Below are 27,362 nucleotides of genomic sequence, written 5' to 3' on the forward strand. Positions count from 1 at the left end.
GGGACTCCCCATCTCCAGACTGTGTTACTGAGAAATCCACACAACAAGCACAAGACTTTCTATAGGATACCTAGCCCTCGTCTAAACTAGTTGACTGCAATTTGTGCCGATTCAATTTGCAGACATGGGCTATGGCAGAAGTTGCCAAACTCTGGCCCTGATGCAGAGGCGCTCGCTATTTGCGAGCACTCGCTCTGAATCAGGGCGGGCCGTTTTTTTTTTACCCCGGCCTCCAGGCCGCTCGCTTTGCTGTGGGTGACCACCCACAGCTGTAGCAGGCAGCCTGGCGATGGTCGAGATTATCACGACCATCGGGCTTGCGACGAGACCCTTGTGGTAGGGTCTCGTCCACCGCAAGCCCCAGTGAACTTGCTGCTCTAATGTCAGTAGGGCCGCCCACAAACGTGATGTCAGTAGGGCCGCCCAGAAACGGCAGGAGTTCTTTCGGGAACGCCTCCGTTTGTGCAGCCACCCCCCCCGACTCGCCTTCAAAATGGGGCGAGCTGTCGATCAACATCGACAGCCGCCCCGTTTGTAGCGAGCCCCGGAGCGAGTGACTTCTCACTCACTCCGGGGCACGCGCGTGCGCACTGCTCGGCCATCGAGCGGGTCTGAATCAGGCCCTCTGTCCTCAAAGCACCCCCTAACAGTCCAGGTTTTAAAGGATATCCACGCTTGACCACAGGTGACTTAATTAGTACCTCAGTCAGTTTGATATAACCACCTGTGCTGATACTTGGATATCTCTAAATTCTGAACCGTTGAGGTGACTTGAGGACCACGTTTGGGAACCTCTGTGCTATGGTGATGTAACCGGAGACAGACAGACAGACAGGTGGCTGCAGAGGAAGCAGGTTATACATACACACACAGACACACACACAGACACACACACAGACAGACACACAGACAGACAAACAGACACACACACACAAACAGACACACACACAAACAGACACAGACACACACAAACAGACACAGACACACACACAAACAGACACACACACACAAACAGACACACACACACAAACAGACACAAACAGACACAGACACACACACAGACACAGACACACACACACAAACAGACACAGACACAAACAGACACAGACACAAACAGACACAGACACACAGACACACAGACACACAGACACACACAGACACACACACACACACAGACACACACAGACACACAGACACACACAGACACACACAGACACACAGACACACAGACACACAGACACACAGACACACACACACAGACACACACACAGACACACACACAGACACACACACAGACACTTGGCTGCAGAGGAAGCAGGTTATACATACACACAGCCAGTCAGCTTCATTCTTAGGAATAGCTCAGCAATCACATAATGGCTTCCTGGGTTTACCGTCTACACCAACAGAATGTAGATTTAATAGTTCCGCTTGTATTAGAGCTATGCATAGTTACATACAGAACTAGCAGTGCTTGCTGTAGCCTAAAGTCTAAAATCTCCGCATCTATCGTTCGGTATAAAAAGTGGAACATTTAACACATTTATAACAATTTTCAGTTCTCTGCCTCGATCAGACGAACGTTTCCATAGAATTTCCCCACGTCGCGTTCTATACAGCCCGCAATAAGAGAGGAGTACCCGGAAAAGAGGCCGAGAGGCCACGCGTTTCATACAGAACACCCTGAGACAAAACGCTCATCAACGAGTTACAATAATCTTCAACGCAGCTCAGCGGCATAAGTCATACACCAGTGATTAGAACGGGAGCTGCCATAGTGACAGAGGACAGCTCCCACGCTGACTGGAAGAAAAGTTCCACTCCGATGTTACAGTTCCCATATTACCCTATCCTCTGCTGAATTAATGAAACACAACCTATCGGTTCACTAGAACCAGCAATATTCACTGAGGCAAGTTGTGCCTCACACCTCAGTGACTTCACTAGCTCATACTGATTTTATAGGAAGTATATTACCTCTCCCACTGCGTGCAGGCGATGGGAAGCAGACAGGAGATCTATGTAAGGTATTAGGAACACTACAACATGTACTAATCAGGGATGATGAGAGATGCAGCCAAACTTTAGGAACATTTAGGAGTATTAACCAAAAATTTAAATAAAAAAGATACTTACTCTAATACTTCATAGTTTGATTTCTTTTCCAGAGCGTTTCCTCTCATTTCCCCGTAAGATCGCCTAGAATTACAGAATGGACATCGTGAAATTCTACCCTCCTGAGCTACTGTGGAACTACAAGTGCCAGAATTCCTTGCAATAATTCACATGGTTTCCCCAATGGATGTTGCAGTGGTAACATAAGAACTCGCAGATTACACAGACATTATGTACAGGAATACAGCATCCCGGATGTACAGTAACATCTGTTCACCAGGGGAGGCTGCTGATTTGGTCACAGAGGTCATGGGGAAAAAAACAAAACAAAAAAAAAACCCTTTTTAAGAGAACAGCTACTGAAACCAATGAACTTGAAATTACTTCTGGCTCCTAATTTTTGCAGGTCCCTTCTATCCCACAGTTGCCAGTTATACTTAAATTCCGTGGACAAGACAATGGGGGGATTGTAGTACAACAAAGTCCTCTGTGCCTGCGTCATGCACGACCGGCATAGGTGCAGCAAAGTAAATTCCACCGCCATTACACGATAAGGCGAGGCACCTGTAACCTGAATAGTGTTTATTAAAACACCAAATCAACCGGTGACCTCGACACTCCAACCCAGCGTCACCCTGAAACACTCATCGCACAAGTCCGTCATATTGCAGCCATCGTTCCACAGAGAGCAGGAGCAGGTTTTACTCGATTATAAATATAGGAAGTATGGATCATCAAGGCCAATATGCAGACAGGCGATGTGTAGACCCTCATATGTTAGTGTCCATAATGCAGCTGTGTGCTAAGCTGGTTGCCCACCCAGGGAAACGGGCTCCCGTGTAGGCACTAAATTGGGGGAAGAGAGGGATTTGCATGGAAAGTAAAAAAAATATTCATATTAACACAAAGGCAATTTTCCCGGAGGTACAGCCCATAATAACACGGCACCAGCTTTATAATGGGCAACTTTAGTCCCAATTCATCTGCACACATCCCATAGCACAACCCTGGTTGATCACCCAGTACCAACTGGACACATTTGTAGGATAGTTTGTCAACACGAACTAATGAGCTACGTGTCTGTGACATCTGGACTGTAATTAAGTCATCTATAGCTTTATGTCATGGTTTGATGTCGGGTCTTGCCAGAACACAGTAGCCCCTCACCCACCCCCCCTGCATGATAAAATACGACACTGCACTGCAGCAAAGGGAATCACAGATTTATAGGCATTGGATATTCTACGCTAAGCGACACGAGAATTTTTAAAATCAGGCAACAAAATAATCATCAAGTCATAAAGTCCCAAGTTCACATAGTGACTTTACTACAGCAGGAATAGCAGGAGGCACATTATAAAAGGTCAGTAAATATAGAACCAGACACTTTAACCCCCAACTTGCCATTTGCAGTAGCGAGGGTGGGGGACCCTCGCTACTGCAAATGGCAAAACAATAACATTAGCGCCAGGAAATACCAAGTGTCAGCTCTGATCCGCAATTTCACAAGTCACAGAGTAGCGGATATCTCCAGCAACGGGTATTTGCTAGATGATATTTAGGGTATTACCGGATTTCGAGACAGCCCAGCTTCAAAGCAATTTCCTGGTCCACTTGGTCTGCCATCTCGGACATGTAGTCATTTTTCACCTGGAAGAAGAGTGGGGAAGATTGATGAGAAGATACAAAAACGCAGAGACACGGATTTGGGTAAATCAGACTCCGGAATGATCTAGTACAGCCAGAAATTACTGGAAGTCCAGCAACGCCGGCATAACTACCAAGCTCATAATAAAAACTCACACAGTCACTAACATCACACATTTACAAACAAAATTTAAAAAAATAAATAAAAATGGGGAAACTTGTTGCAAGTTATATAGTAATTAAATTGGTAGCACAGTAGATGAGAGAGGGGGAGGGGGGAGAGAGAGGGGAGATATATACATACATACGTACATACATACATACAGTACCAGTCAAAAGTTTGGACACCTCATTCAATGGTTTTTGTTTATTTAAATTATTTTCAACATAGTAGATTAATATTGAAGACATCAAAACTATGAAAGAACACATATGGAATTATGTTGTCAACAAAAAAGTGTTAAATCAAAATATGTTTAATATTTTAGATTCCTCATAGTAGCCCCCTTTTGCTTGGATGACAGCTTTGCACACTCTTGGCATTCTCTCAGTCAGCACCATGAGGTCGTCTCCTGGAATGGTTTGGAGTAACAGGTATGTCTTGTCACGAGTCAATCTGTGGAATGACTGCCTTCATAATGTGTTTGAGACCACCAGTTGTGTTGTGCAGAGGTAGGGTTAGTACACAGTGGACACCACTATTTGACAACTGTTGTATTCCATATTATGGCACCAACCACTCAACTCAGTAAAGAGAAACAACAGTCAATCATTACTTTAATGGGGGGTATCCACTAGACGATAAAGTTGAACGATTGAACGATAATGATAAAATCGTTTCGATAATCGTTCAAACGTCGTTTGAACATCGTTTGCAAATAGTGCAGTAGTTGTTTCTAACGATGTACGATGCGCGCTCCCGCTGGTCGTTTGATCGTCTCCTCCATCGACTGAACATGCAGGTCAATTTCACTTGATTGCTTACAAATCGTTTGATCGTTCAGCGTAAACGATGTGTAAACGATGAACCACTATCTGCCCACTATAGCTGAAAGCTCTCAATCACAGATTGAAACAACATAGTTTATCGTTAGATCTTTTGCAAATTGTTCAGAGTGGAAGATCAATTTTCAAGGGAAACTTCAAGGGAAAATCGTTAAGAGGTTGGACAGGGATAAAATAGTCTAGTGGATGTCCCCCATAAGTCATGAAGGTCAGTCGATATGGAAATTTTCAAGACCTTTGATGTTTTTTCTGCAACTGCACTTGAGGATACATTGAAACGCTATGATGAAACCGGTTCTCATGAGGAACGCCCCAGGAAAGGAAGACCAAGAGTTACCTCTGCTGCAGAGGATAAGTTCATCATAGCCCCCTGAATTACACACATCAACTGTTCAGAGGAGACTGCGTGAATCAGGCCTTCATAGCCGTATTGCTGCGTAGAAGCCACTACTGAGGATGAACAAGAAGAGGAAGATAATAGTTTGGGCCAAGAAACACAAGGAATGGACATTAGACCAGTGGAAATCTGTACTTTGGTCTGATGAGTCCAAACTTGAGATTTTTGGTTCCGACCGCCGCGTCTTTGTGAGACGCAGAGAAGGTGAGCGGATGGTTTCTCCATGCGTGGTTCACACTGTGAAGCATGGAGGAGGAGGTGTGATGGTGTGGGGGTGCTTTGCTGGTGACTCTGTTGGTGATTTATTCAAAATTCAAGGCACACTTAACCAGCATTCTGCATCGCCATGCCATCCCATCTGGTCAGCGCTTACTGGGACCATAATTTGTTTTTCAACAAAACAATGACCCCAAACACACCTCCAGGCTATGTAAGGGCTCCTTGACCAAGAAGGAAAGTGATGGCGTGCTGAGTCAGATGACCTGGCCTCCACAATCACCCAACCTAAACCCAATTGAGCTGGTTTGGGATGAGTTGGACGCAGAGTGAAGGAAAAGCAGCCAAGTGCTCAGCACCTCTGGGAACTCCTTCAAGACTGTTGTAAAACCATTCCCGGAGATACCTCGTGAAGCTGAGAATGCCCAGAGTGTGCAAAGCTGTCACCCAAGCAAAAGGGGGCTACTTTGAGGAATATAAAACACAGGCGTGCCAGTGCGTAAATTATCCACTGTGATACCATACGCAGCCTGAGAACTCATAGCGTGCGCTGTAGTAAGCAATTCCTGAGTGAGGTCTGATCTGCCTTAACTGTGCGTATGGGTCCGATGGTACCGATGTTTTCGCAGTCTTGCTAACCATTACGGATGTGGGTGTAAGGTAAAGTTGGCGTCTTTATGTAGTGCTGCGGCAGCATAGCGAGCGCTATGGATTAGCATACTATAGCACTGAACTGCCTGCGTACACTATATTGCGTACCGTAATGAATTACGCTCCAAGCGATGTTTGCCCAACTGCGCATGCGTACGGATCGTTACACGCATGCGCGAACCAGTGTGGTCGAAATTCATGTGCTCGCAAAATAGCGAATGCCTGATAATTTGAGTGATAGGAGGAGGCGTATGTGGGTGGTAACAGGGGAAGGTGCTTGAAAACGGGGAGTGGAGATCAGAACGCAGGCGTGCTTAAAGGTCAAAACGGGCGTTTTATGGGTGTGCATAATTAAAAGAGCAGCGTCATTGACCACGTCACTGGGTTATTTTATAGCCAGAACTGCTCGCAAAATTGTGGTAGGAAATACCCAACCACAAGAATAGCGAGCAGTTCATACGCTGTTCGATGTACTCGATTAATCTAATAAATAGCGGACATGACCTAGGATGCGAGCGGCCAGGGGGCGTATTTATCCAAAAAACGACCGCAAGTTTTGTTAGCTCGTTCAGACCTAGAGGCGTGAACAGACCGCAAAGAGCGAACGGTTCATTTGAATAGCCACCCCTATTTTCTGGACGAGCGAGCGCTAATTGCGTCCGGCTCTGAATCAGGCCCTATGTACTAAGCCTTGGCGAGAGAGATACCAACCAATCAGCTCCTGTCACTTTTCAAACACAGCCTATAACATGGCAGTTAGAAGCTGACTGGTTGGTACTTTCTCTCTCTCTCCAAGGCTGTTTAGTACATAGACGAGAGAGAGAGAGAGATGCAAAAACTGGACAATTGAAAATAAAAAGTGTTGATATACATTTACTAATCTTGGATCTGCCTAGGAAAATGTTATCTAGTCGTTATTGTAATGACACCACGGCACGCAATTACAAAACCTGCTCACAACGCTGCACCCCGGGGATTTAAAACACACATTACTGAAATGTGATTGTCATACAGATAAAACCATCGCGCCATATAGCTCACACTTTTACCAAGTAAAAGGATTAGGTAGAATCTGTTCAGATTGTTTCTGAAACACCGAAAGGCTCTCATTTCTGCCAGACAATTCCACATGCATTAGTACCAGAGATAACACGCTATAATAACCTTTCATTGCTGCGTAAGGAATCTCAGAGGAATAAAGGTGACAGGTGAATGTTCCGCAGGAGTACAAGGTTACAGCGGCGATTAGGCACCTGGTCACATCCCTGATCAGAAAGGAAGAGGGGTAAGCTCAGAGGCTGCTCTGCATTCGATCACAGGCTCACACCAACCCCATACACAGAGCGTACATCTGCCTGGTTACTAGCATATTGCAGGGCTGTGGGAATGAATTGGGGAGGGGGGGTAGCCTGTTGTGACCCCAAACTTTAGCCTCACAGCTGTCACATTAACGGCCATATGCTTAAAACCGCTCCCAAGCTAATAACCCCATACAGGGGGGGGGGGGGGGGGGGGACAGGACCACGATGTACAACTAATCTGAAATTGACCCATATTTGAATCTAGATTACTATACAGAAGAGTGGGATCGTGCTCAATGACACAGTTACACTCAAATGTACAGAGCGTTTAACATTATAAACGAGGGTCCAATATCAGAAAGGAATAAGGGGCACATTAGATAGATCATCTTCTACGTTGTATTGATCAATATTTGCAGGATTACAATAGTATTTGTTACACATTTTATACACAGAGGGTAGGGAGCGAGGAAAGGAGGAAGCGAGGTGGGGTAAGGGTGGGGGTAACTGCATTTAGCTTATTGTAGCTTCCAGCTTCTGACACCAAAAGGGTTAAAACACCCCATTCATAAGCAGATGAGAGGATCACCTAGCATGAGTGTATGGCAAGCACTCTCCCAAACCTCACAGACCCCCGTCTCCCACCAGCCCATGTACAGAAGGTCAGCACGTTCGCTCTTTACGGGTCGTGGGGTTTCCTACACATAAATTACATATTGCGGAGGCAACACTATTCATTTTTTTACTACCTTTAGTAAATTTGTCTGAGGCGTTCGGAATGCCTAAACTAGGCCACTCAGGGGGCAACCATGGGACAATGTTGTCCTAATCTATACTGTAGCGTAATCTCACAATGGTGCACAGGTGTGACGCAGAACCCTACCCTAGCCATTGGGACACCCAGCTTCTCCATTCAAAGCTGAAATGTGGAGATTTATACACAATTCCGGATGTTACCTAGACAGCCATTACTCTGGTACAAAACCTCTTACCCTGTGATCACAGCACAACAGTCTTTTTTTTTTTTTTTTTACAAAAACATCCATCATTTAATTTCAGGGGGGGGGAAAGAGCATATAGGGATTTTGGGCCTGATTCAGAGCCACTCGTAAGCGGCAGCTCGTTCGCTCCGAGCGATGTTTACCCAACTGCGCATGCGTACGGATCGTTATACGCATGCGCGAACCAGTCAGTGCGGTCGAAATTCATGTGTTCGCAAAATAGCGAATGCCTGCTAATTTGAGTGACAGGAGGAGGCGTATGTGGGTGGTAACAGGGGAAGGTGCTTGAAAACGGGGAGTGGAGATCCGATCGCAGGCGTGCTTAAAGGTCAAAACGGGTGTTTTAAGGGTGTGCATAATTAATCCAGCAGCGTCATTGACCACGTCACTTGGTTTTTTTAAACTCAGAACTGCTCGCAAAATAGTGGTTGAAAAAACCAACCACAAGAATAGCGAGCAGTTCAGACGCTGTTCGATGTACTCGATTAATCTAATAAATAGCGGACATGACGTATGGTGAGAGCGGCCAGGGGGCGTATTTTTCAAAATTACGTTCGCATGTTTTGCTCGCTCGTTCAGACTTAGAGGCGTGAACAGACCGCAAAGTGCGAACGGTTCATTTGAATAGCCACCGCTTTTTAGAAAACGAACGACCGCAAATAGCGAGCGGCTCTGAATGAGGGCCTTTGTTTCCAAATATCATTCTGCAAGTTCTAGATGGGATTAAGATTTGGGCTCTGACAGGTTCACTCCGGGACGTGTATTTTACTGCAAGTCACTCCAACGTGCTTTGCGCCTTGTGTCATTGTTCTGCTGGAATATAAATCTCTTGCAGACGGCAGCGGGTTTTCTGCCAATATTTGCCTGTATCCTTCTTTGTCGATTTTTTGCTGTATTTAGACAAGTTTCTTAGTCCCAGAAGCATGTTGTTAACTACCCATAGGCTAATGATCCCACCACTACGCCTCACAGTAGGGATTGGTGATCTTGGGATGATCCGCAGGGTTAAGTTTATTCCGAACAGAGCACCCATCCTTCTGGAGAAAAGGGTCACTTGTCAGTTTATGCGACTATAGACTCTTCCTCCATTGCAGTTTTCCTTTTGTCAACCTCCCATAACCAGCAGATTTGTGAAGCATCCGAGCTGTTTTTGAACTGGTTTCCCTAGTCTCTGCGGGAGAAGAATGACTGTCATGGTGGCCAGAACACCAAACGTCTCTCCTGCACCGATGCTTAGCTAGTTCTAGACAGTTGTGCCATTTACGCTCTATTTATTTAGGATTGACCATGTCCCAGGAAAAGTAATAACAGATTATAATCCTTCCCCTAATTGGAACTTCTCAATAACCTCTTTTCAGGTCGGCTTTGAATGTTCTTTGATCTTCATGATGAAGCTCTCATTTAGAAATACACTGAACAACTTAGGGGCCTCTCACAGACAGGTTCTATTTATTTTGAAATCAACACTGATCTTACACAGATGGACTCGTACAGGAATTAGTGTTCCGGCTCTTTTTAAATCTGGCTCTGTCAGACTATGGGAAAAACATCTGAATGAGAGGTTTAATATTTAATAGTTTTCTCTTTGGCATATGAACAAGGGAAGCGCAATTAAATTCTGGTCCCATTCCGCACTGAAATCTCTTTTATAAATGTATGCAAAAGGTTTCAGGGCGTAAATGTGTAAATGCAAAATGCAGACGGTGATAGGAATGGACATTGCAGCTCTCCCAGATCAAGGTCAGTGTTTCAGGGATGTTATAGATAGAATTCTGCTTGTATCATATGATTTCTTCGTACAGAGGCAAGAGGCAGTGGGGGGAGGTATGTAGGGATCTAAAATAAATCCCTCTACACAAGGAATCATAACTGGGCAGTATGCAGATTGAGTAAGGAGATGCACCGTAGACCTAGCTACCACAATACCGAAAGCTGTGACCTGTATCCTGGGGCAGGATACAGAATTCTTATTTATTCATTCATTTAGGGAGGGAGATGGGGAGCTCCCTGTGACCTTCCCATTCTCTATACATGAAATAGCCTGGCTTAGTTTATCCAGTCCGTAAACATGTTCCAGCAAAAGTTTTCTGCACAATAACGTCAGTAATCTAGTCCATATGGCCACGTATTCCCACCGTACGCAGTGGCTGGACACAAGATGAATTATTACTTAGGGGGTTAATATACAGGTTACCATCCAGCTGCTCTGTATCAGCAGATCACAGGGAAATACAAGGTAATAACACAGAACAATGACAGACGAGAATACATAGCACCAGATGGGGAATATTCAGCGTTAGTCTGACGGAGGGAAGCCGGGAGCCCATCTGTACATCAGACAGGAGCTCCCTTATATAACATTATTATCACCACTGCCCATCAGCAACAGAAAGTGTACTGGTGAGAAGGTCCAGTATATACCACACCAAGGCCAATATTACATGGGGCGTAAAAGCATATTGTGGGGAAGATATTCACAGACCATAGCAGCATTTTTACTTGTAGAACATTTTTACTGCATACTTCTTCCAAGGACAAACCGCAAAAAAATATTAATAATAAAAATATTTATTTACAACCGAGGTCTTCCTTCTACACTCATGGGGCAAGATTCAATGCAATGGAAATTGAACAGAGCCGGGAAGGAGCTCCTGGAGCTATTCAATTCAGCACGCTGTTATTACGGAGAATGCTCGTTCTCATGCCTTAAACATGACGTTTAGTCCTGAGAACGGGCATTCTCCGACTTAACTGCCTGGCGTGGTGCTGTTTCCGCTGCGCTAAGGGCAGAAAACAGCATCGCGCCAGTAGTTCTGTCGGATTTCTGCTCGCACTCCAAGAGGGGTGCGAGAAGAAATCCTGAGTCGGGCTTAACAGCACGCTGATTTGAATAGCTGCGGGAGCTTCTTCCCGGCGCTATTCAATTCATTGAATCGAGCCCATGAAGTGAGGACTCACAAACTACACTGCTGGGTATACTACACACACCATAGATTACAGCACACACACACACAGCCAAATGGGAAAATAACACGCACACTATGCACCACACCTGCAAAAGCAACAGCACAAAGCACACTACTGTACAACACATACACAGACACTTAGGAGAATGCCAGCCAGCAGCTGAACTGTGCCCCCCCCCCCCACCGGCTCAGTGGGCAGGATCACCGGCTGTGGTGTAGAGGTGGTCGTGTCCCAGCCACGCTGCACACCACAAGTTTGCTCCGTGTCTTTGCCGTGACCCATTTTTAGCAGCCTCTCCCCCTCGCAGGCTAATTACAGGGCTCCATCCCTTTGATGCAGAGGGGCACGCATCATTTTGCGGAAAGGAGCACAGTAATTACACCGTGCCAGGCGCAGAGGCCGTCTCCGACTGTCGTGTCAGGGTTATCCTGCTCATCACAGTTCTACATGTGTCATCGAAAGCAAACAATATAATCTGTAATATTATTATTATTACATTTTATTCATATGGCGCCACAAGTGGTCCGCAGCGCCGTACATACAGTACAGGGTACACAGAACATTACAATACATTACAGTAACCAAAATTATAAAGAGAACACAAGTAACAACACAATTCTCCATACACAGTACAGCTGGGAAGGTGAAGGCTGTCATTGAAGTGCTTGAGAAGAGGGCTGTGAGACAGCAGGGAGGAGGACCCTGATCCTAGGAGCTTACAATCTACTGGTAGTAATACATTGCTATCAGTGAGAATAAAATACTGCGACACTCTCATAATACTACATACAGTACAAAGAGTCGTCTAATACTCATTTAATTTGCAACAGAATCACAGTAACGCTTTACAATTGACATTCGGCTTGTCCTGTGGGTTTAACGCATGCCTGCCAACGACACACAGAGAGACAGCCATTTAGTGGGTAGTGCCCTCCAATCAGCTCCCTGATTACATTTGCACTGAGCGGTAGGGTTCAACCAGCAGCTGGTGCCCCATCGCCCCTCTACAGACAGCACAGCCATGGATAAAAGACCATTACTAGTGGACGGCAATGGTTATAGACATTCTGTTCTGCTAGACTAGAGGTGTAGGGTAACCTATAAAGTAGAAAACATTTGCAGACGTTTTTACTGAATACCTGGCCCTTCCCCCAACCCTAAATCTGCCCATTTTAATCCCCCCCCCCCAAGCAATGCACCTTCTAATCCAATTCACTCCTATCTAGTCAATTTGAAACCTCAGTTTCAAGTAGAATATAAACCAGCAGTAACTATACACTGAGCTATCCCTGATCACGCCATTGTAATATAACAGTATAGTGACACGGTACTGCAATGCAATCTCATTACATCACACTATACGGATGCCAGGAGAACTACTTTGGTTATTAATTCTAACATTTAGTAAAAGGTGACAGCCAAGGATTATTCTAGCTAAACATATATCAATTCATATGCTCAAATTACCTTTCTTAGGAATACATTTGGTTTTTTGGCAGTCACTATGTCGACAAACTATATGTGGACAGGGACTGTGCTGTCGTCTTTATGCCGACACGGTTGTAATGCTAATATAAGCATGTTAACCGTTTTGGCAATATGTCGTGGGCATCGTCCAGTCCACATATAGTTTGCCGATAAACTGATCACTTCCCCTTTCTTGTATGCGCTATAAGGAATCTTCCACAAATATAGACCAGTGCGATTAGTCAAACGATACTTAGCAAATGGTAATTATTATCCTTTACCGACACAGCACCAGTATACTCGCAGCGCTGCACAAACAGAATAAATAAGATTGATCAGCAATAATTCTGTAACCAAACAAAACAGTGAACGGCGGTGTGTTCCACAGAGCTTGCCATCTAAAGTGTGATCTGTACGGAGAACCAGCCCTGTTTACATTAAGAGGCTGCAGCGAACCTGAGGGTCAGAAGGGGGAATCTGGCTGCAGGAGGTCTCACCAAGGACGGCAGGCACAAACCGGTGCAGAGCATCAAGCAGAAAGTGCCTTCGGGATGTGACGTCACTTGACCAGACAACGCACCCAGGGTTGGGGACGTATTCATTCTACGTGACGCAATTAGCACGTTATCTGGAGGCGTGACGCACAGGATTAATACACTGGATTACCAATTAACAGATGAAGGGCCCCTGTTTAGGAATGTGAGAGAGCGTGGGAACCAAGGGCGATGCGTTAGCAGGGAGGAAACCTGGACAGGTGAGGGGAAAATCACACTCTGCCCCGAGGCACTGCAATGGGAGAGCCCCGGTCACGATGATCTCAGCTGGTGATAAAATGGTACCAATCACAGGCGAAGCTGCGCATTTCCTCTATAACAAATATTATTGTATAGCCAGAAATTTACACCAACTGATGGGAATCTAATGGGCGGAAACTGTATGCCACCCCAATACCGTCGTCTTCAGGATTTCTGAATAGAAAGAGCTGGGGTACCAACAAAAGTCTGGTACAAAACCAAATCTCTCACTATAGAAGGAACAGACTAAACTGCTAAGTCTAGGGAATGACATATTGACATCAGTTTCCTTGCACATAGCGAGGGGCCCTTATCAGCTCGGCCCTGGATGAGCAGGCAATAGTGGGCTGTTTGTGTAACACGCGTGTGCGTCACTTCGGAGAATCTCCATATAACCTTGAGCAAACGAAAAATCCCTGAACGCACGAACGATAACCAGGACTCTGCAAGACAGACTTGCTTTGTTCTCAGCAAATACTGCTACTAATGGGATAGAGAAAAAGGTTTCCAGTTTTGTTGTTTCAGGTAAAGACGATTAACACCACATATGGGAGGATGAGAACCCTGAAAAAATTATTTTGAAAGCAGTATAGGTTTTACTTAGATCTATAAAACAAAAGTACTTTGATGCTTTGATCTTTGCATAAGGACTGCCCTCTAAGCTTTCTACCACTAGATGGTGCTGTTCCTTCAGGTTGGAGGAAAGTTATGACAGCACCAACAATATGGCAGAGTCCACTCATTAATAAATAATCAGGTGGCAACTAGAAGTAGAACAATCTATGCCCATGTACTGTGCACGCAAGAGTGGGGAAATCATCCTGAAACGCAGGTGGCTGGTATATTTTGGGATAGTTTTAACTTTATATATTGTGATTTATAAGTGTGTATATACACAGGTTAGTAAAATCTTGAGGAAACACTTGCAACTCCCATCTGAGAGTTCAAAATCCCAATTTCCAACTATAGAACTACCCAACATACATGTTACACACTTACCATTTAACCACCTTTAAAAACACATTCTAATTCAAGAGGGGTGCACCAGGCGTACTGCGCAGTTCTGACATTTTGACATTAAAATATGAACTTAAAACAAACTATCCCCACTAATTTCTCCCTTTGAAACCCACATTATCTTAACGCAATTTTTGAAATTAAATAGAAAAAAAGTTGCAATGGCAGAAGTGAATTCTTCTCTATTAGCAAGACTCGCAAACTAATACACAGAAAACACTAGAACTACATTCATCACTAAATGAAGGATTATGTGGACGGCCTGTGAGCATACCCACCGGTAAGGAGTATAGTGGTCACATTATAACACCCAATCTGCAGCAGAGAGATAAAAATACATCTGTGTGTAAGGTTATTGGTTCCCTGTCTATAGGTTTTGGGCTCTTTATAATGTATTGCCGAGTCTAGGCCAGCGGACGGTCAGATGAAGTAGCCTACAGTCCATGTCACATTGCATTTGGAACAATATCTGAGCATACACCAGAGGAGATGTCAAAACCATCCCAAAACACAGACATCTACCAAGACAGCAATGGAATGTATTCTGCATAATCAGTGCCACATCCTATGCCCCGATACAGTGTGACCGTAATATTATCTACGATTATACACAAAATCTCTGACCCATGTGAAAACCACCAGCAAATGATTGCAATATACGACAATACATTATTCCTGTTTTCTCTGTCTGTCCTAATACAATAAACAGGATAAATTGTACATAGGTTACAGTCCGGGTCACGTTTGCCACACAAGATAGATGTATGCTGTATATACACATCACGGTGTCCTAATGTATAATATAATCATACCCCGACACCCAGTACGCACTCTATTCAGTGTACCAGCTGCAGTCAGGATCACAGATACAATTTATATTCCAGGCCGATCACCATTACAACCAACCCCTTCAGCAAAACAGGGGAGTCACAGGGAGCACTGGTGGGAACGTCAGTGGGCTGTAAGGCCCTGATCTATCAGAGTGCACGTTGGAAGGATACTTCCTGTAAAAAAACTTATTTCCACGATTTCTATAAAAAGGTCCAAAACAAACCTCTGCCTTTACGTTAGGAAACACCGATAATCTAATTCCTCTTTGTATTAGCAATTATTAGTGTAAATGGTGGCCATCGTATGAACCATCCAAAGATAGCGATAGAACCGTGACATTCATTGTACAAATCATATAAAAAAAAATGGTAACGTGATTGGTTTTGGGGACAAATAGATGAGCAGCTTTGGTGGGGTTATATTGTAAGGCAGTTGGCACTTGGGCATCTTTTCTCCAACACCGTAAATTTCACGTACAAAATAAGTGTCCCCTACAAGCGGAGTGGTGAGAGGTCATGCATGGAAAGCACGCACCTATACAGATGCGTTCTGCTCGCGGAGGGTTCACGCTGAACACACAGCAATCACCGAAGGCAACAGCTTCTCTGCGGCAACGACCATATCATGTATAATCCATCCCATAAAAAAGTGCCTTACCTGCTGGTAGAAGAAATTCAAGGTGGGCTTGTCCTCTGAGAATTGGTTTAGAAACCCTTTGGGCAAATATCGAATTCTCAGCTCATACCTAAAAACACAGAAGCATGTAATAATGAACAGAAATAACAGATAAAGATTGCACAATCCATTGACGAGGGCAAATGAGCAGGAACAAAGCTGTATAAACGGTTATGCTTGTACCCCACCATTAGGGTCCGATTACATCAGAGTGCTGACTGCTGGCGCTGACGTCAACAGACCCTACGGTCAACACAAGCTAATGGAGAGGATGGAAATTCCCTCACATCAAAGAGGACAAAAGCCGCTTAAGCTTTATCATCGACTTTCTGATGGTTTATAGGAACCCCCTCCCTGCCCACACTACCATCTGCTATATCCGCTATACTGGGAGGGGGGCTACAACGTTGCATCTGCTAATCCTTCCTGCTGTCTTACTAACACAGAAAATAAAATTATTAATTTATAGACTACATAATGTCTGTTCAAAGTCTTCCCACACTAATGGGTGAGCAGTTCACGCTAGTGAGAACCACGTAAAAAAGAGATAAGTCATGTGCTCGGCAACTGGGCCAAACCATCAATGGAACGGGCACAATAACTACTGTCGGCCAGTGTTGTCACACACAAACACAGTCATCAGCCAACCAGATTTACCATCCCACCCCAAATAAAAAAATGTTCTCTGATCAGACTTGTAATGGACAAGAAAGTTACATTTTAAACCACACACATGTTGCGGTCAGCACAATTTTTCTTTTAATTAAATAACATGTCAGTAGAATTTAGGATATGTGTGGCAACCATTAATTAATAACAATTGTCCGCCCTCGTATTACCTATAGAAAAAAAATATTCAGTAATTAAATGAAGCAAAAACAAGGCAGGTAAAAAATAAACTATTAAGTATCCCAAAATAAACAAATAATAATAAAACTTGAAATTAAAAATAAAATAAAAATTCCCCCCCCCCAAAAAAAAGATATATAGATATATAGATCTCTCTCTCTCTATCCATATATCTATATATATCTAGGGTACACAATACTGGCACTCATTGCATAGAGTTATCAAATACTTGCTGGGGTGAAGTGCCCCTCCATATAAATGATTTCAGAAAAAACAGCACTCTCGGACTGCAGTAATCAAATGAACTCCAGTGCTTTACTTGCAGTCTGGGAGTGCCATTTTTTCTGAAATTATATATATATATTTTTTTTATTTATTTATTTCTTTTATATATTTTCATATTAAATAAAAGCTGCCTTCTTAAAAAAAAAAAAAAAAAAAAAAAGGAATACATTATGGGCCTGATTCAGAGCCGTTCGCTATTTGTGGTCGTTCGTTCAAAAACAAGGGGTGGCTATTCAAATGATCCGTTCGCAAATTGCAGTCTGTTCCCACCTCTAAGTCTGAACGAGCGAGCAAAACATACGCTCGTTTTTTTGATAAAAACGCCCCCTGGCCGCACGCACCATACGTCATGTCCGCTATTTATTAGATTAATCGAGTACATCGTACAGCGTATGAACTGCTCGCTATTCTTGTGGTTGGTGTTTTCAACCGCTATTTTGCGAGCAGTTCTGAGTTAAAAAAAAACAAGTGACGTGGTCAATGACGCTGCTGTATTAATTATGCACTCCCTTAAGACGCCCGTTTTGACCTTTAAGCACGCCTGCGTTCGGATCTCCACTCCCCGTTTTCAAGCACCTTCCCCTGTTACCACCCACATATGCCTCATTCTGTCACTCAAAATAGCAGGCCCTCGCTATATTGCGTACCAACGATTTTCGGCCGCACTGACTGGTTCGCGCATGCGTACTAAAAACCGTACGCATGCGCAGATGTGCGAACATCGCTCGGAACGAGCGTACTGCCGCTAGCGAGTGGCTCTGAATGAGGGCCAATGTTAACATTCAGAGGTCTCTTCCCTGTTCGTCCGTCCCTAGTTATTTTGTGCCGTCATGAATGAAAAAAGTTAAACGCATATCATTGGGTGCTATGGATGACGCCAACATCCTTTCCATAAAATACCATATAGGAACGCAAACACTCGTGGAGCAATTTTATTGCTATACGCATGCAGCTGTGCCAGCCGCAGTGTAATAAGTCAGAAACATTATGGCACATGGTTCAAAAAAAAAAAAAAAAGAAAGAAAAACGGTGACATAAGCTTTTATTTAACTCTCAGGTTAGTTTATATTAGAACTAAATTAGTTTTTCTCATCCCGAAACAGACAATAAAATGATTCAGAGTGAGAATTAATTTATACAATCTCAGAATCGGTGCCTGCGCCCTGCGCGCTGAATATTAATATTTTATGCACCCCCTACCACGGTACGGCTTGCCATAAAAACAAAGGCATTAATTAAAATGAAATATTACGGTTCCAGTACAAATTAATTACAGCGAGGATGGGACTGCACCGCTATCCGCTCTATTTCCTCCCTCGGCGCAGTGACTTATGGAAAACAGATAAATGTGTTTTTGTTGAGGATTTGTTTAACATAAAATAAGAAAAGAGGGGGCTTTACATCAGGCGGAATGACAATAGTAATAATACTCTCTAGATTAAATCTCATCTCAATCACATGGAATGGATTAATTCTGTTCTAGAGCATCGGTGTAATCAGTAGATTGAGAAATGAGTTATTCACCGACACTGGTTAATACGAAACATCCACTTGCATTTGTGTCAATTTCTACAACCAGCCAGTGACCAGCACCGAGATAAAAGGGCATCAGGCCGCTCCGTGTAACGTAGAAATGGTCTCTCTTGGGCCCCTAATATCCAAGGGATTATTTTTCTTTCTTTATAACAATACACAATCATTTGACATGTTACATGTAACATTGCTTAAACATCATTGGTGCCACCTTAAATCACAGACCAGCCGACACTTACTTCCACTCTTCAGGCGGGTGCGCCTGCTCGTACTTCTCTCTGACGTGAGACACGCCCATATCCAGGTGCAGCCAATGAACCTCCTCGGAGCGCAAGTGACTGAGGCGCAATCCGTACGAGGAGACGCACTTTACTTTGTGACTGTCCACCATCTTCTGGATTATACCCTGAAATAAAGTCAATAGGTTTAATCTGGGGGTTTCCATGACAATTTGCCTAATATATCCCAGCGTGCGTCATAAATAACTGCCACAAAGTTCTAAACAGCATTAAAGTGAGATTAGGGGGGGAAAGCTAAAAAGCTGGCGAGGGAATAAGAGTAATAAAAATAATACTAAATAATAATAAAGAATAATAATAATATTAGTATTATTATTATGGGCTAACATTTAGGGTGGTCTCAGTGATGCATTAAGTTTAATGCGTAGCATAATATGGCCCAAAATAAATTCCTGGGGATGAGTGGTCGCCAGCTACAAGCCCCGCCCATCCCCTCCCACCTAACATGAGGACTTGCTGCAGGGCCCTGATAGAGCATGGTAGGTACATTAAGCCAAGCAAGCTCAGCTGCAGTTGTCTGATGTAAGGGGAGTGCAGACCGGAGCTGCAATCTATGGGAAGCGCACAGGAAATTCTAGACATGAATAATTAAAGAATATATCGCTAAGATTGGCCCCTTTTAGTGTCCAGAACATGGCGGAAGGGGGCTCACTGCAGTTTAAAGCAATGGACTCTACAGTCCTTCAAAATAGGAAGGGATATGGGGCCTGATTCAGAGCCGTTCGCTATTTGTGGTCGTTCGTTCAAAAACAAGGGGTGGCTATTCAAATGATCCGTTCGCAAATTGCAGTCTGTTCCCACCTCTAAGTCTGAACGAGCGAGCAAAACATACGCTCGTTTATTTGATAAAAACGCCCCCTGGCCGCACGCACCATACGTCATGTCCGCTATTTATTAGATTAATCGAGTACATCGTACAGCGTATGAACTGCTCGCTATTCTTGTGGTTGGTGTTTTCAACCGCTATTTTGCGAGCAGTTCTGAGTTAAAAAAAACCAAGTGACGTGGTCAATGACGCTGCTGGATTAATTATGCACTCCCTTAAAACGCCCGTTTTGACCTTTAAGCACGCCTGCGTTCGGATCTCCACTCCCCGTTTTCAAGCACCTTCCCCTGTTACCACCCACATACGCCTCATTCTGTCACTCAAAATTGCAGGCCCTCGCTATATTGCGTACCAACGATTTTCGGCCGCACTGACTGGTTCGCGCATGCGTACTAAAAACCGTACGCATGCGCAGATGTGCGAACATCGCTCGGAACAAGCGTACTGCCGCTAGCGAGTGGCTCTGAATGAGGGCCATGGTTCTTTCTAGGAAACACTTCAGATAATAGGGCAATATAAGTCTATAACCCAAGTGTGATTTATATTGTGCACGGCGTATCCCAGGAATATACACCGGCCAGTCCTACACGTTATTTTCTAAGATGTGCTAATAATAAAATGGAGACTATGATGCAGGTCGCCCGCTATTATAAAACAAAGATATTTTGTGTTTAAAATCCACTGATCTGTACAGAGCTGCAACCGATCACTTACAACTATGGAGCTTTAGGGGTTTATTTACTAAGCCTTGGATGAAGATAACGTGGAAGGGGGATAAAGTACCAACCAACCGGCTCCTAACAGTCAATTTTTCAGATCTAGCCTGTGACACGGCAGTTAGGAGCTGATTGTATGGTAATTTATCTCCTTTCACTTTATTTCCATCCAAAACGTAGTAAATAGACTCCTTAGGCTGGGTACACATTAGACGGTGTACCCAGCCCAACATTCCCAGCGACGGGACCCGGCATCGGCAAGTGCATACACATTTGCCGACGTTGGCATGCGTCGGCGGGACCATGCTTCATTCAGCGTGGCCCTCGCTAACGCCATCCCCCGTTGGACCTGCATGTAGGGATGAGGGGGGGGGATGTCGCTGACGACCCGTGGGAGCGTGTATCGTCATCGACATAGTGGGTACACACTAGACGATGTGCCAGGTATGTCAGTCCGATCCGCCGGATAGGACAACATATCGTCTAGTGTGTACCCAGCATTAGTCTGCTGGGCACGGCCTCTCACACCACACCCTCAGTAATGACCATGAATACATTCAGGTGACAAAGAAGTCACAATGATTTATATATAAACACTTCAGTCAGATCAAGAACACCTTGAAGAGGAGGGTTTCAGCTGCGTTAATGTCCACTGGTGGGATTGCTCACTTTTCTTTTATGTGGATCCCAGCATATATCACTATACTGCAATAACAAGCAGTAGCAGTGCTTACCCTGACATCGGTGGCATCCCCGTGCCTGATATTGCTGGCCCACGTTGCGGGTTCACTGTTGCTTTCAAAATAATGGAAGACTTTTAGCACTCTTTCGATGGCTCCCGGTGACCGCTCCATGCCGGTGCTCAGGCGGGACTTTGCGTTGGAGTTAGGAGTGTGGTTCAGGTTCGGATCCAGGTAAGCCGCAGCCATGGTCTTGCTGGATGCTAGGTGTCTGTCATATTCTGCAAAAAGAAAACCCAGGGTCACCATAGGAGGCACCATGATAACAGACACAAGTCAGGGGGAGGAAAACACACGTGCAATATTATTTGACAGTCAAGGGAAGGATTATAAAACCAACGACCAGCGCTCTGCAATCAATCACACTCACTTGTGCTGCCCCTTGCAGGACTTATCAACATCCCTACAGTTGGATGGGACAAAACTCAGAGGGCTGACTCCACCTAGAAGACTGCTAAGACGAGGCGTTATGGGGTCAGAGTCACTGATAGGTCTCTAGACATCTGTCACAGGCATTAAATCTCTGGCTCCTTTACTTGCATATAAAGTGTGCGGAAGTGAGGAGAAAGTTTCTAGAAAATGCCTAAAACACGTAACTTATTAAGCTGGGTACACACTATACTATAATTCTAGGGCCGACCTGTCAGATATTGGGTCATTGGCCTGAGAACAGTTTAGGGCCAGACGGTCCAGTCGATAACCCGTAGGATCTATCGCAGACATAGCGTTTGCTGCACGTTATCTGGGTCCTATTGGAAAGGCATCGTTCGGAATACGTAGTGTGTACGAAATTGGACCGATCCTGCAGAGAGCAAAGGTCACCTCACACATTGCAAGTCCCTGGTGATTGTCTGAAATTAAGCAATTATTGTGTAGAGTGTAAAGCTCCACGTCCGGTGTGATCGGGATAGTTTGTCGTCGGAATTTGTCTAGGCATTGGCACCTACAGTGCCTTGCAAAAGTATTCACCTCCCCTTGGCTTTTTACCTTTTTTGTTACATTACAACCTGTAATTTATTTATTTTCTTAATCTGAATTTTATGTGATGAATCTGAACAAAACAGTCTAATTTGGTGAAGTGAAATGAGAAAAATATATATAAAAAAAGAATCTTTATAAATAAAATTCTGATAATTGGCATGTGCACATGTCAAAGCCCAGATCTCAACTCAATTGAGAATCTGTGGTCAGACTTGAAGATTCTAGGCCTGATTCAGAGCTGAACGCTCTGACCAGAGCGCTCGCTCTGAATCAGGGCCGTCCTATTTAAATGTGGAGCGGCCTTTTGGACGCTCGCATAGCTGTGGGTTACCACCCACAGCTTATGCGAGCGTCCATGATGATGGTCGCGATGGTCAAAGACCATCGCGACTATCGGGCTTGCGACGAGACCCTGCGGCAGGGTCTCGCTCCCGCAAGCCCAGGAGTGATTTTGGCTCTATCAGAGACAAAGTCACTCCCACTGACATCACTAGTGATGTCAGTGGGGCCGGACTCAGACGGTAGGCGTTCCCATGGGAACGCCTCCATCTGGCAGCCACGCCCCTGGCACGCCCACCAAAGGGGGCGTGCTGTCACTCACCATCGACAGCACGCCCCCTTTGGTGCGAGACCCTGAGCGACGTATTCCCTCCGTCATGCGCATTCGCCCAACATCGACCCGCTTGCGAGCGTCCTTTGCTCGCGAGCGGGTCTGAATGACCCCCTCTGTTCACAAGCAGAAACCATCCAACATGAAGGAGCTGGAGCAGTTTTGCCTTGAGGAATGGGCAAAAATCCCAGGGGCAAGATGTGGCAAGCTCATAGAGACTTATCCAAAGCGACTTGCAGCTGTAATTGCCGCAAAAGGTGGCTCAACAAAGTACTGACTTTAGAGGGGTGAATAGTTATGCACGCTGAAGTTTTCTGTTATGTTGTCCTAAATGTTGTTTAATTCACAATATAAAAAAAAAACACAACGTCACAGTTGTAGGCATGTTCTGTGAATGAAATGATGCACACCTTCACACAGTCCATTTTAATTCTAGGTTGTGAGGCAACAAAACCTGAAAAACGCAAAGGGTTGTTAATACTTTTGCAAGGCGCTGTAGCTTTATTTTCTTATCAAGACCATTCTGCAGTTTTACCCCAAAGGGAGGGGTGTCGACAACCTCGTATGAATGTTAAAGTTATAGGTTCTGACCCAGGAGGAACCGCAGATGAACATGCGGATGAAATAACAGCATCTACAGGCGAATCCATAGTTACCCAATAAGCGATCTCAGTAAGAACCATTGATGAAATATAAAATTACTCACTTTCACAGGGCAGAATTAGACGTTGCCTGCTTACAGGTCAATGACAGGCGTCCAGCATAAAGCCAGCTGGAACGAGAGCCTGGAAAGGGTTAATCTCTGGGAATTACTCCGCATAGGATATTAAAGAGACAAGCCGGAGATTAGAGCCCATCTAGTCAGATCATGCGCTGGTAACGTCCTTTGCCAGTAGGCGCATGTACAACTTGCAATCTCCAAGACTCATCATGCCATTATGCAATGGGGGAATTTGCCCTCACACTTTTCCCCTGAAGAAAGTATTTTTAAAAAACTCTGGTTCTCGAGCTGGATAAAAACTTCTAAAAGGAGCAGATTAGTGCGGCATCAGGATTACATCCCGACAAGGAAGAGAAACCTTCTCAGAGGAATTTGTGGGGAGAACACACCCTGTAAGGTGGGGTTTATGCACAGGGACGGTTCAGCCAAGTCCTGGCTACACAACACCTATTTAACCCTTGTTCCGCCAGCAGCTCCTTTCCCACACAGATGCCCAGGGACACTTAAAAAAAGTCTCTCAACTTGCAAAAGGGTACACCTCTGGCTCTGCAGCTGCTGGTGAACTACAAGTCCCAGATTGCCCTACCCAATCAAATTCCAATATACATTATGTAACCACCTTGTTTTTAATACAAATCCTACATCATCATTATTGCAAAAGCCAGCTATTGATGCCGAATATCAAGCAGGCCTACATTACAGGGCAACTAAACTCAAAAACAAAAATGTCCCACATACGATTGATGACTGTATAATGCACATGATTCACTACAGCTTGGTAATAAAGGAAGATGCATTCGGAAGTTTCCTACTAATAAAAACAAACAACAGGAATCATTTGGGCTACTGACTATAAGGCTACTGATGTATACAAAAGGCTTAAATGATAAAGCACGACAAGTCAGTTAGGCTTGCCATGACTTCATTATTAACGGCCCATGTATGTGATGAACCAATCGGTCTACAGGAGTATTATGGTCTAGAAGACGGCAAGTCCGTCAGTGTTTCTGTACATGTCCCAAAATGGGCGAAACAATGTTCTACAGATGGTGAGATGGATGGTAACGCTAGATAGAGATATTCATGTATAATATTATACAATGATATAATTAGGTTAATTAACACACATGCAGTGACATAGTATAAAAAGTAGGTTAACTAGCACTTTAAGAAGGTTAGCCCAGCAATCGTTAGGGCAATGCCAGTAGTCGCTGCCTGGGAATCCATTGGCAGGTTCTCCCGGTACAGAATTCAAATGTCGTTTAGACTCTCCTGCATCTCAGGGTTTCCCATAGGAATACAGTTCAGACAGCCCAGATCCAGTTAATGACCATAAATTAAATTAATTTGGAACTTTATTTGCAAATTATTTCCCCACACCTCAGTAAAGATGGCCCCGGCCACACGGGCTTACACCCGCCATTGCATGCTATTTATTAATTATGATGAGTCCTTCAATGTACAGTTCTAAGTATTATGTTTGCATTTTATAAAAAAGATAACTACCAGCTTTAACCAATAGTAAAGGCCTGACAGAGCTTCCACACACTAGACAAGGGGTATCCAACAGGCGGCCCTCCAGCAGCTGTGGAACTACACATCCCAGCATGTTCTGCCACAGTTTTGCCAATAGGGCATGCTAAAACTGTGGCAGGGCATGCTGGGATGCATAGTTCCACCACAGTAGCTGGAGGGACGCACGTTGAATACCCCTGCACTAGACTATAGATCAATAAATATATCTTTCAGAGTCACAAAAATCTGCTGTAGTGTCGGATAGTTTGTTTTGCACCAACTAAAACAGAAAAAAGGAGGTTGACATAAGAGGTAAGGCCACCAGGTATATTCTCCGCAGAGAGGTGCAATGTATTAAGGCTGCCAGTTTTCTTCCGAGTTTCTAAAATGGATGTAAAGAATTACTTTTAAAAAAAATATTTATTTTTCTAAATACAAAATTGCATTTCTGGAATAAAAGTGCTCAGGAAAACCTTCTAATGGCGACAATAGGTTATCATTAACAGTTATAGGACCACAGAATAACTAATCTATTGGCTTATGCAGACTGCGCTTTAATACGAGAGAGGGTGCCGGCTTCACCAGAACTAATCTAATTCAGGCCAAAAAAACTGCTTTACTGATCGGATTTATTTTATGACAAGATTAAGAACTTTTTAACACAAAGACTCTTTTTAATACAAATTACAACCATAAACAGACTGCTAAATAGACCAAAATATATTCTTAGAGTGCAAAGACCAATAATGTAACGGGAGCCTGGCGTAACCTGAGCGCAGAGGATAACCCCCTCCAATCTAAGGTCCTAAACCCAGTCATTCCCCCAGCTCAAAAACACAGACATACGTAACACTGTCACTGACTCTCAGCACGGCGAGAGAAAGAGTTACTCCTGTAACTGTAGGAGGACACAACAGGGGTGATTATAATTGATGTAAATATAGGAGCCTGTCAAGTAAAGCCAAAATACACACTCTGGGGGTCATTCAGACCCACTCGCGAGCGGCAGTACGCTCGCAAGTGGGTCGATGTTCCCCACTGTGCATGCGCATGACGGAGGGAGCTCCGTCGTGCGCATGTGCGAGACCCGGCGAGCAAAGGACTTTCCATCGCTCCGGGTCTCGCACCAAAGGGGGCGAGCTGTCGATGTTGATTGACAGCACGCCCCCTTTGGTGGGCGTTCCGGGGGCGTACCTGCCAGACGGAGGCGTTCCTATGGGAACGCCTACCGTCTGAAGCCGGCCCCACTGACATCACTAGTGATGTCAGTGGGAGTGATTTTGGCTCTGATAGAGCCAAAATCACTCCTGGCCTTGCGGTTGAGAAACCCGACCAAAGGGTTTCACTCGCAAGTCCGATGGTCGCGATGGTCAGGACCATCGCGACCATCTTGTTGGACGCTCGTATATGCTGTGGGTGGTGACCCACAGCTATACGAGCGTCCAGGAGGACGCTCCATATTAATGGAGGAGGGCCCTGATTCAGAGCGAGCGCTCTGGTCAGAGCGTCCGGCTCTGAATCAGGGCCTCTGTGTTCAGGGAGCTAAAGCCGTGGTGCTCTCTTATCTAATAACTATACCCAGTGCCCGTGCCAGGCCTTGCCCAGTGCCGCCTAGGTATACAGGACACCTGAAGGACCTGTAATTAGAGACCTGGTATTCTACAGTATTTAAAAGCAAACAAAATACTCTGACAGGGTTCTTTAGTACACCATGATTTAAGCTGTAGGGATCGATGATTCCTGGGACAACTCTACTTTATCCCCAGCCTAAATGCCCTTTTGCTGTGGTTAACGTGTGTATGTGAAGTTCTACAATCTCATTACACCACAGGATTGGTAGAGTTTAACAGAATGCTAATAGTGACATCCATCATCTTTTATTTGCATCTACCAAATTGTTTATTTACCTGCTGCCTTATGGATGAAATAGAGTGTTTTTAGCTAACAAGTAGCTAGTTTCAAGCTCTCCCCTAGATTGTAAGCTCCTAGGAGCAGGATCCTCCTCCCCACTGTCTCACAGCCCTCTTCTCTAGCACTTCTATGATAGCCTTCACCTTCAGAGCTGTATTGTGTATGGAGAATTGTGTTGCTAATTGTTACTTGTGCTCTGTTTATATTTTGGTTACTGTATTGTAATGTAATGTTCTGTGTACCCTTTCCTGTATGTACGGCGCTGCGGACCACTTGTGGCGCCCTATAAATA

At 44.5% G+C, this 27,362-nt stretch overlaps 1 protein-coding gene across 13 annotated transcripts in view; it reads right to left on the reverse strand.

Annotated features, from left to right (window-relative positions):
• Positions 1-27,362, reverse strand: part of PTK2 (protein tyrosine kinase 2) — a 263,844-nt gene that overhangs the window by 126,607 nt on the left and 109,875 nt on the right. For 12 of the 13 annotated variants that reach the window (XM_088448066.1, XM_088448067.1, XM_088448059.1 and 9 more), the window contains 5 exons: positions 21,327-21,553; positions 18,991-19,157; positions 16,067-16,154; positions 3,686-3,765; positions 2,137-2,199 (listed from right to left, as the gene is read on the reverse strand). In XM_088448066.1, the coding sequence (XP_088304192.1) occupies positions 2,137-2,199; positions 3,686-3,765; positions 16,067-16,154; positions 18,991-19,157; positions 21,327-21,521 (593 nt within the window). In that variant the 5' untranslated portion in view covers positions 21,522-21,553. Of the gene's footprint in view, positions 1-2,136; positions 2,200-3,685; positions 3,766-16,066; positions 16,155-18,986; positions 19,158-21,326; positions 21,554-27,362 lie in introns of those variants that run through there. The other variant, XM_088448068.1, reaches the window with a different exon arrangement.

Source organism: Taudactylus pleione, unplaced genomic scaffold (assembly GCF_031769625.1).
Source record: "Taudactylus pleione unplaced genomic scaffold, aTauple2 ptg000450l, whole genome shotgun sequence".
NCBI lineage: Eukaryota > Metazoa > Chordata > Amphibia > Anura > Myobatrachidae > Taudactylus > Taudactylus pleione.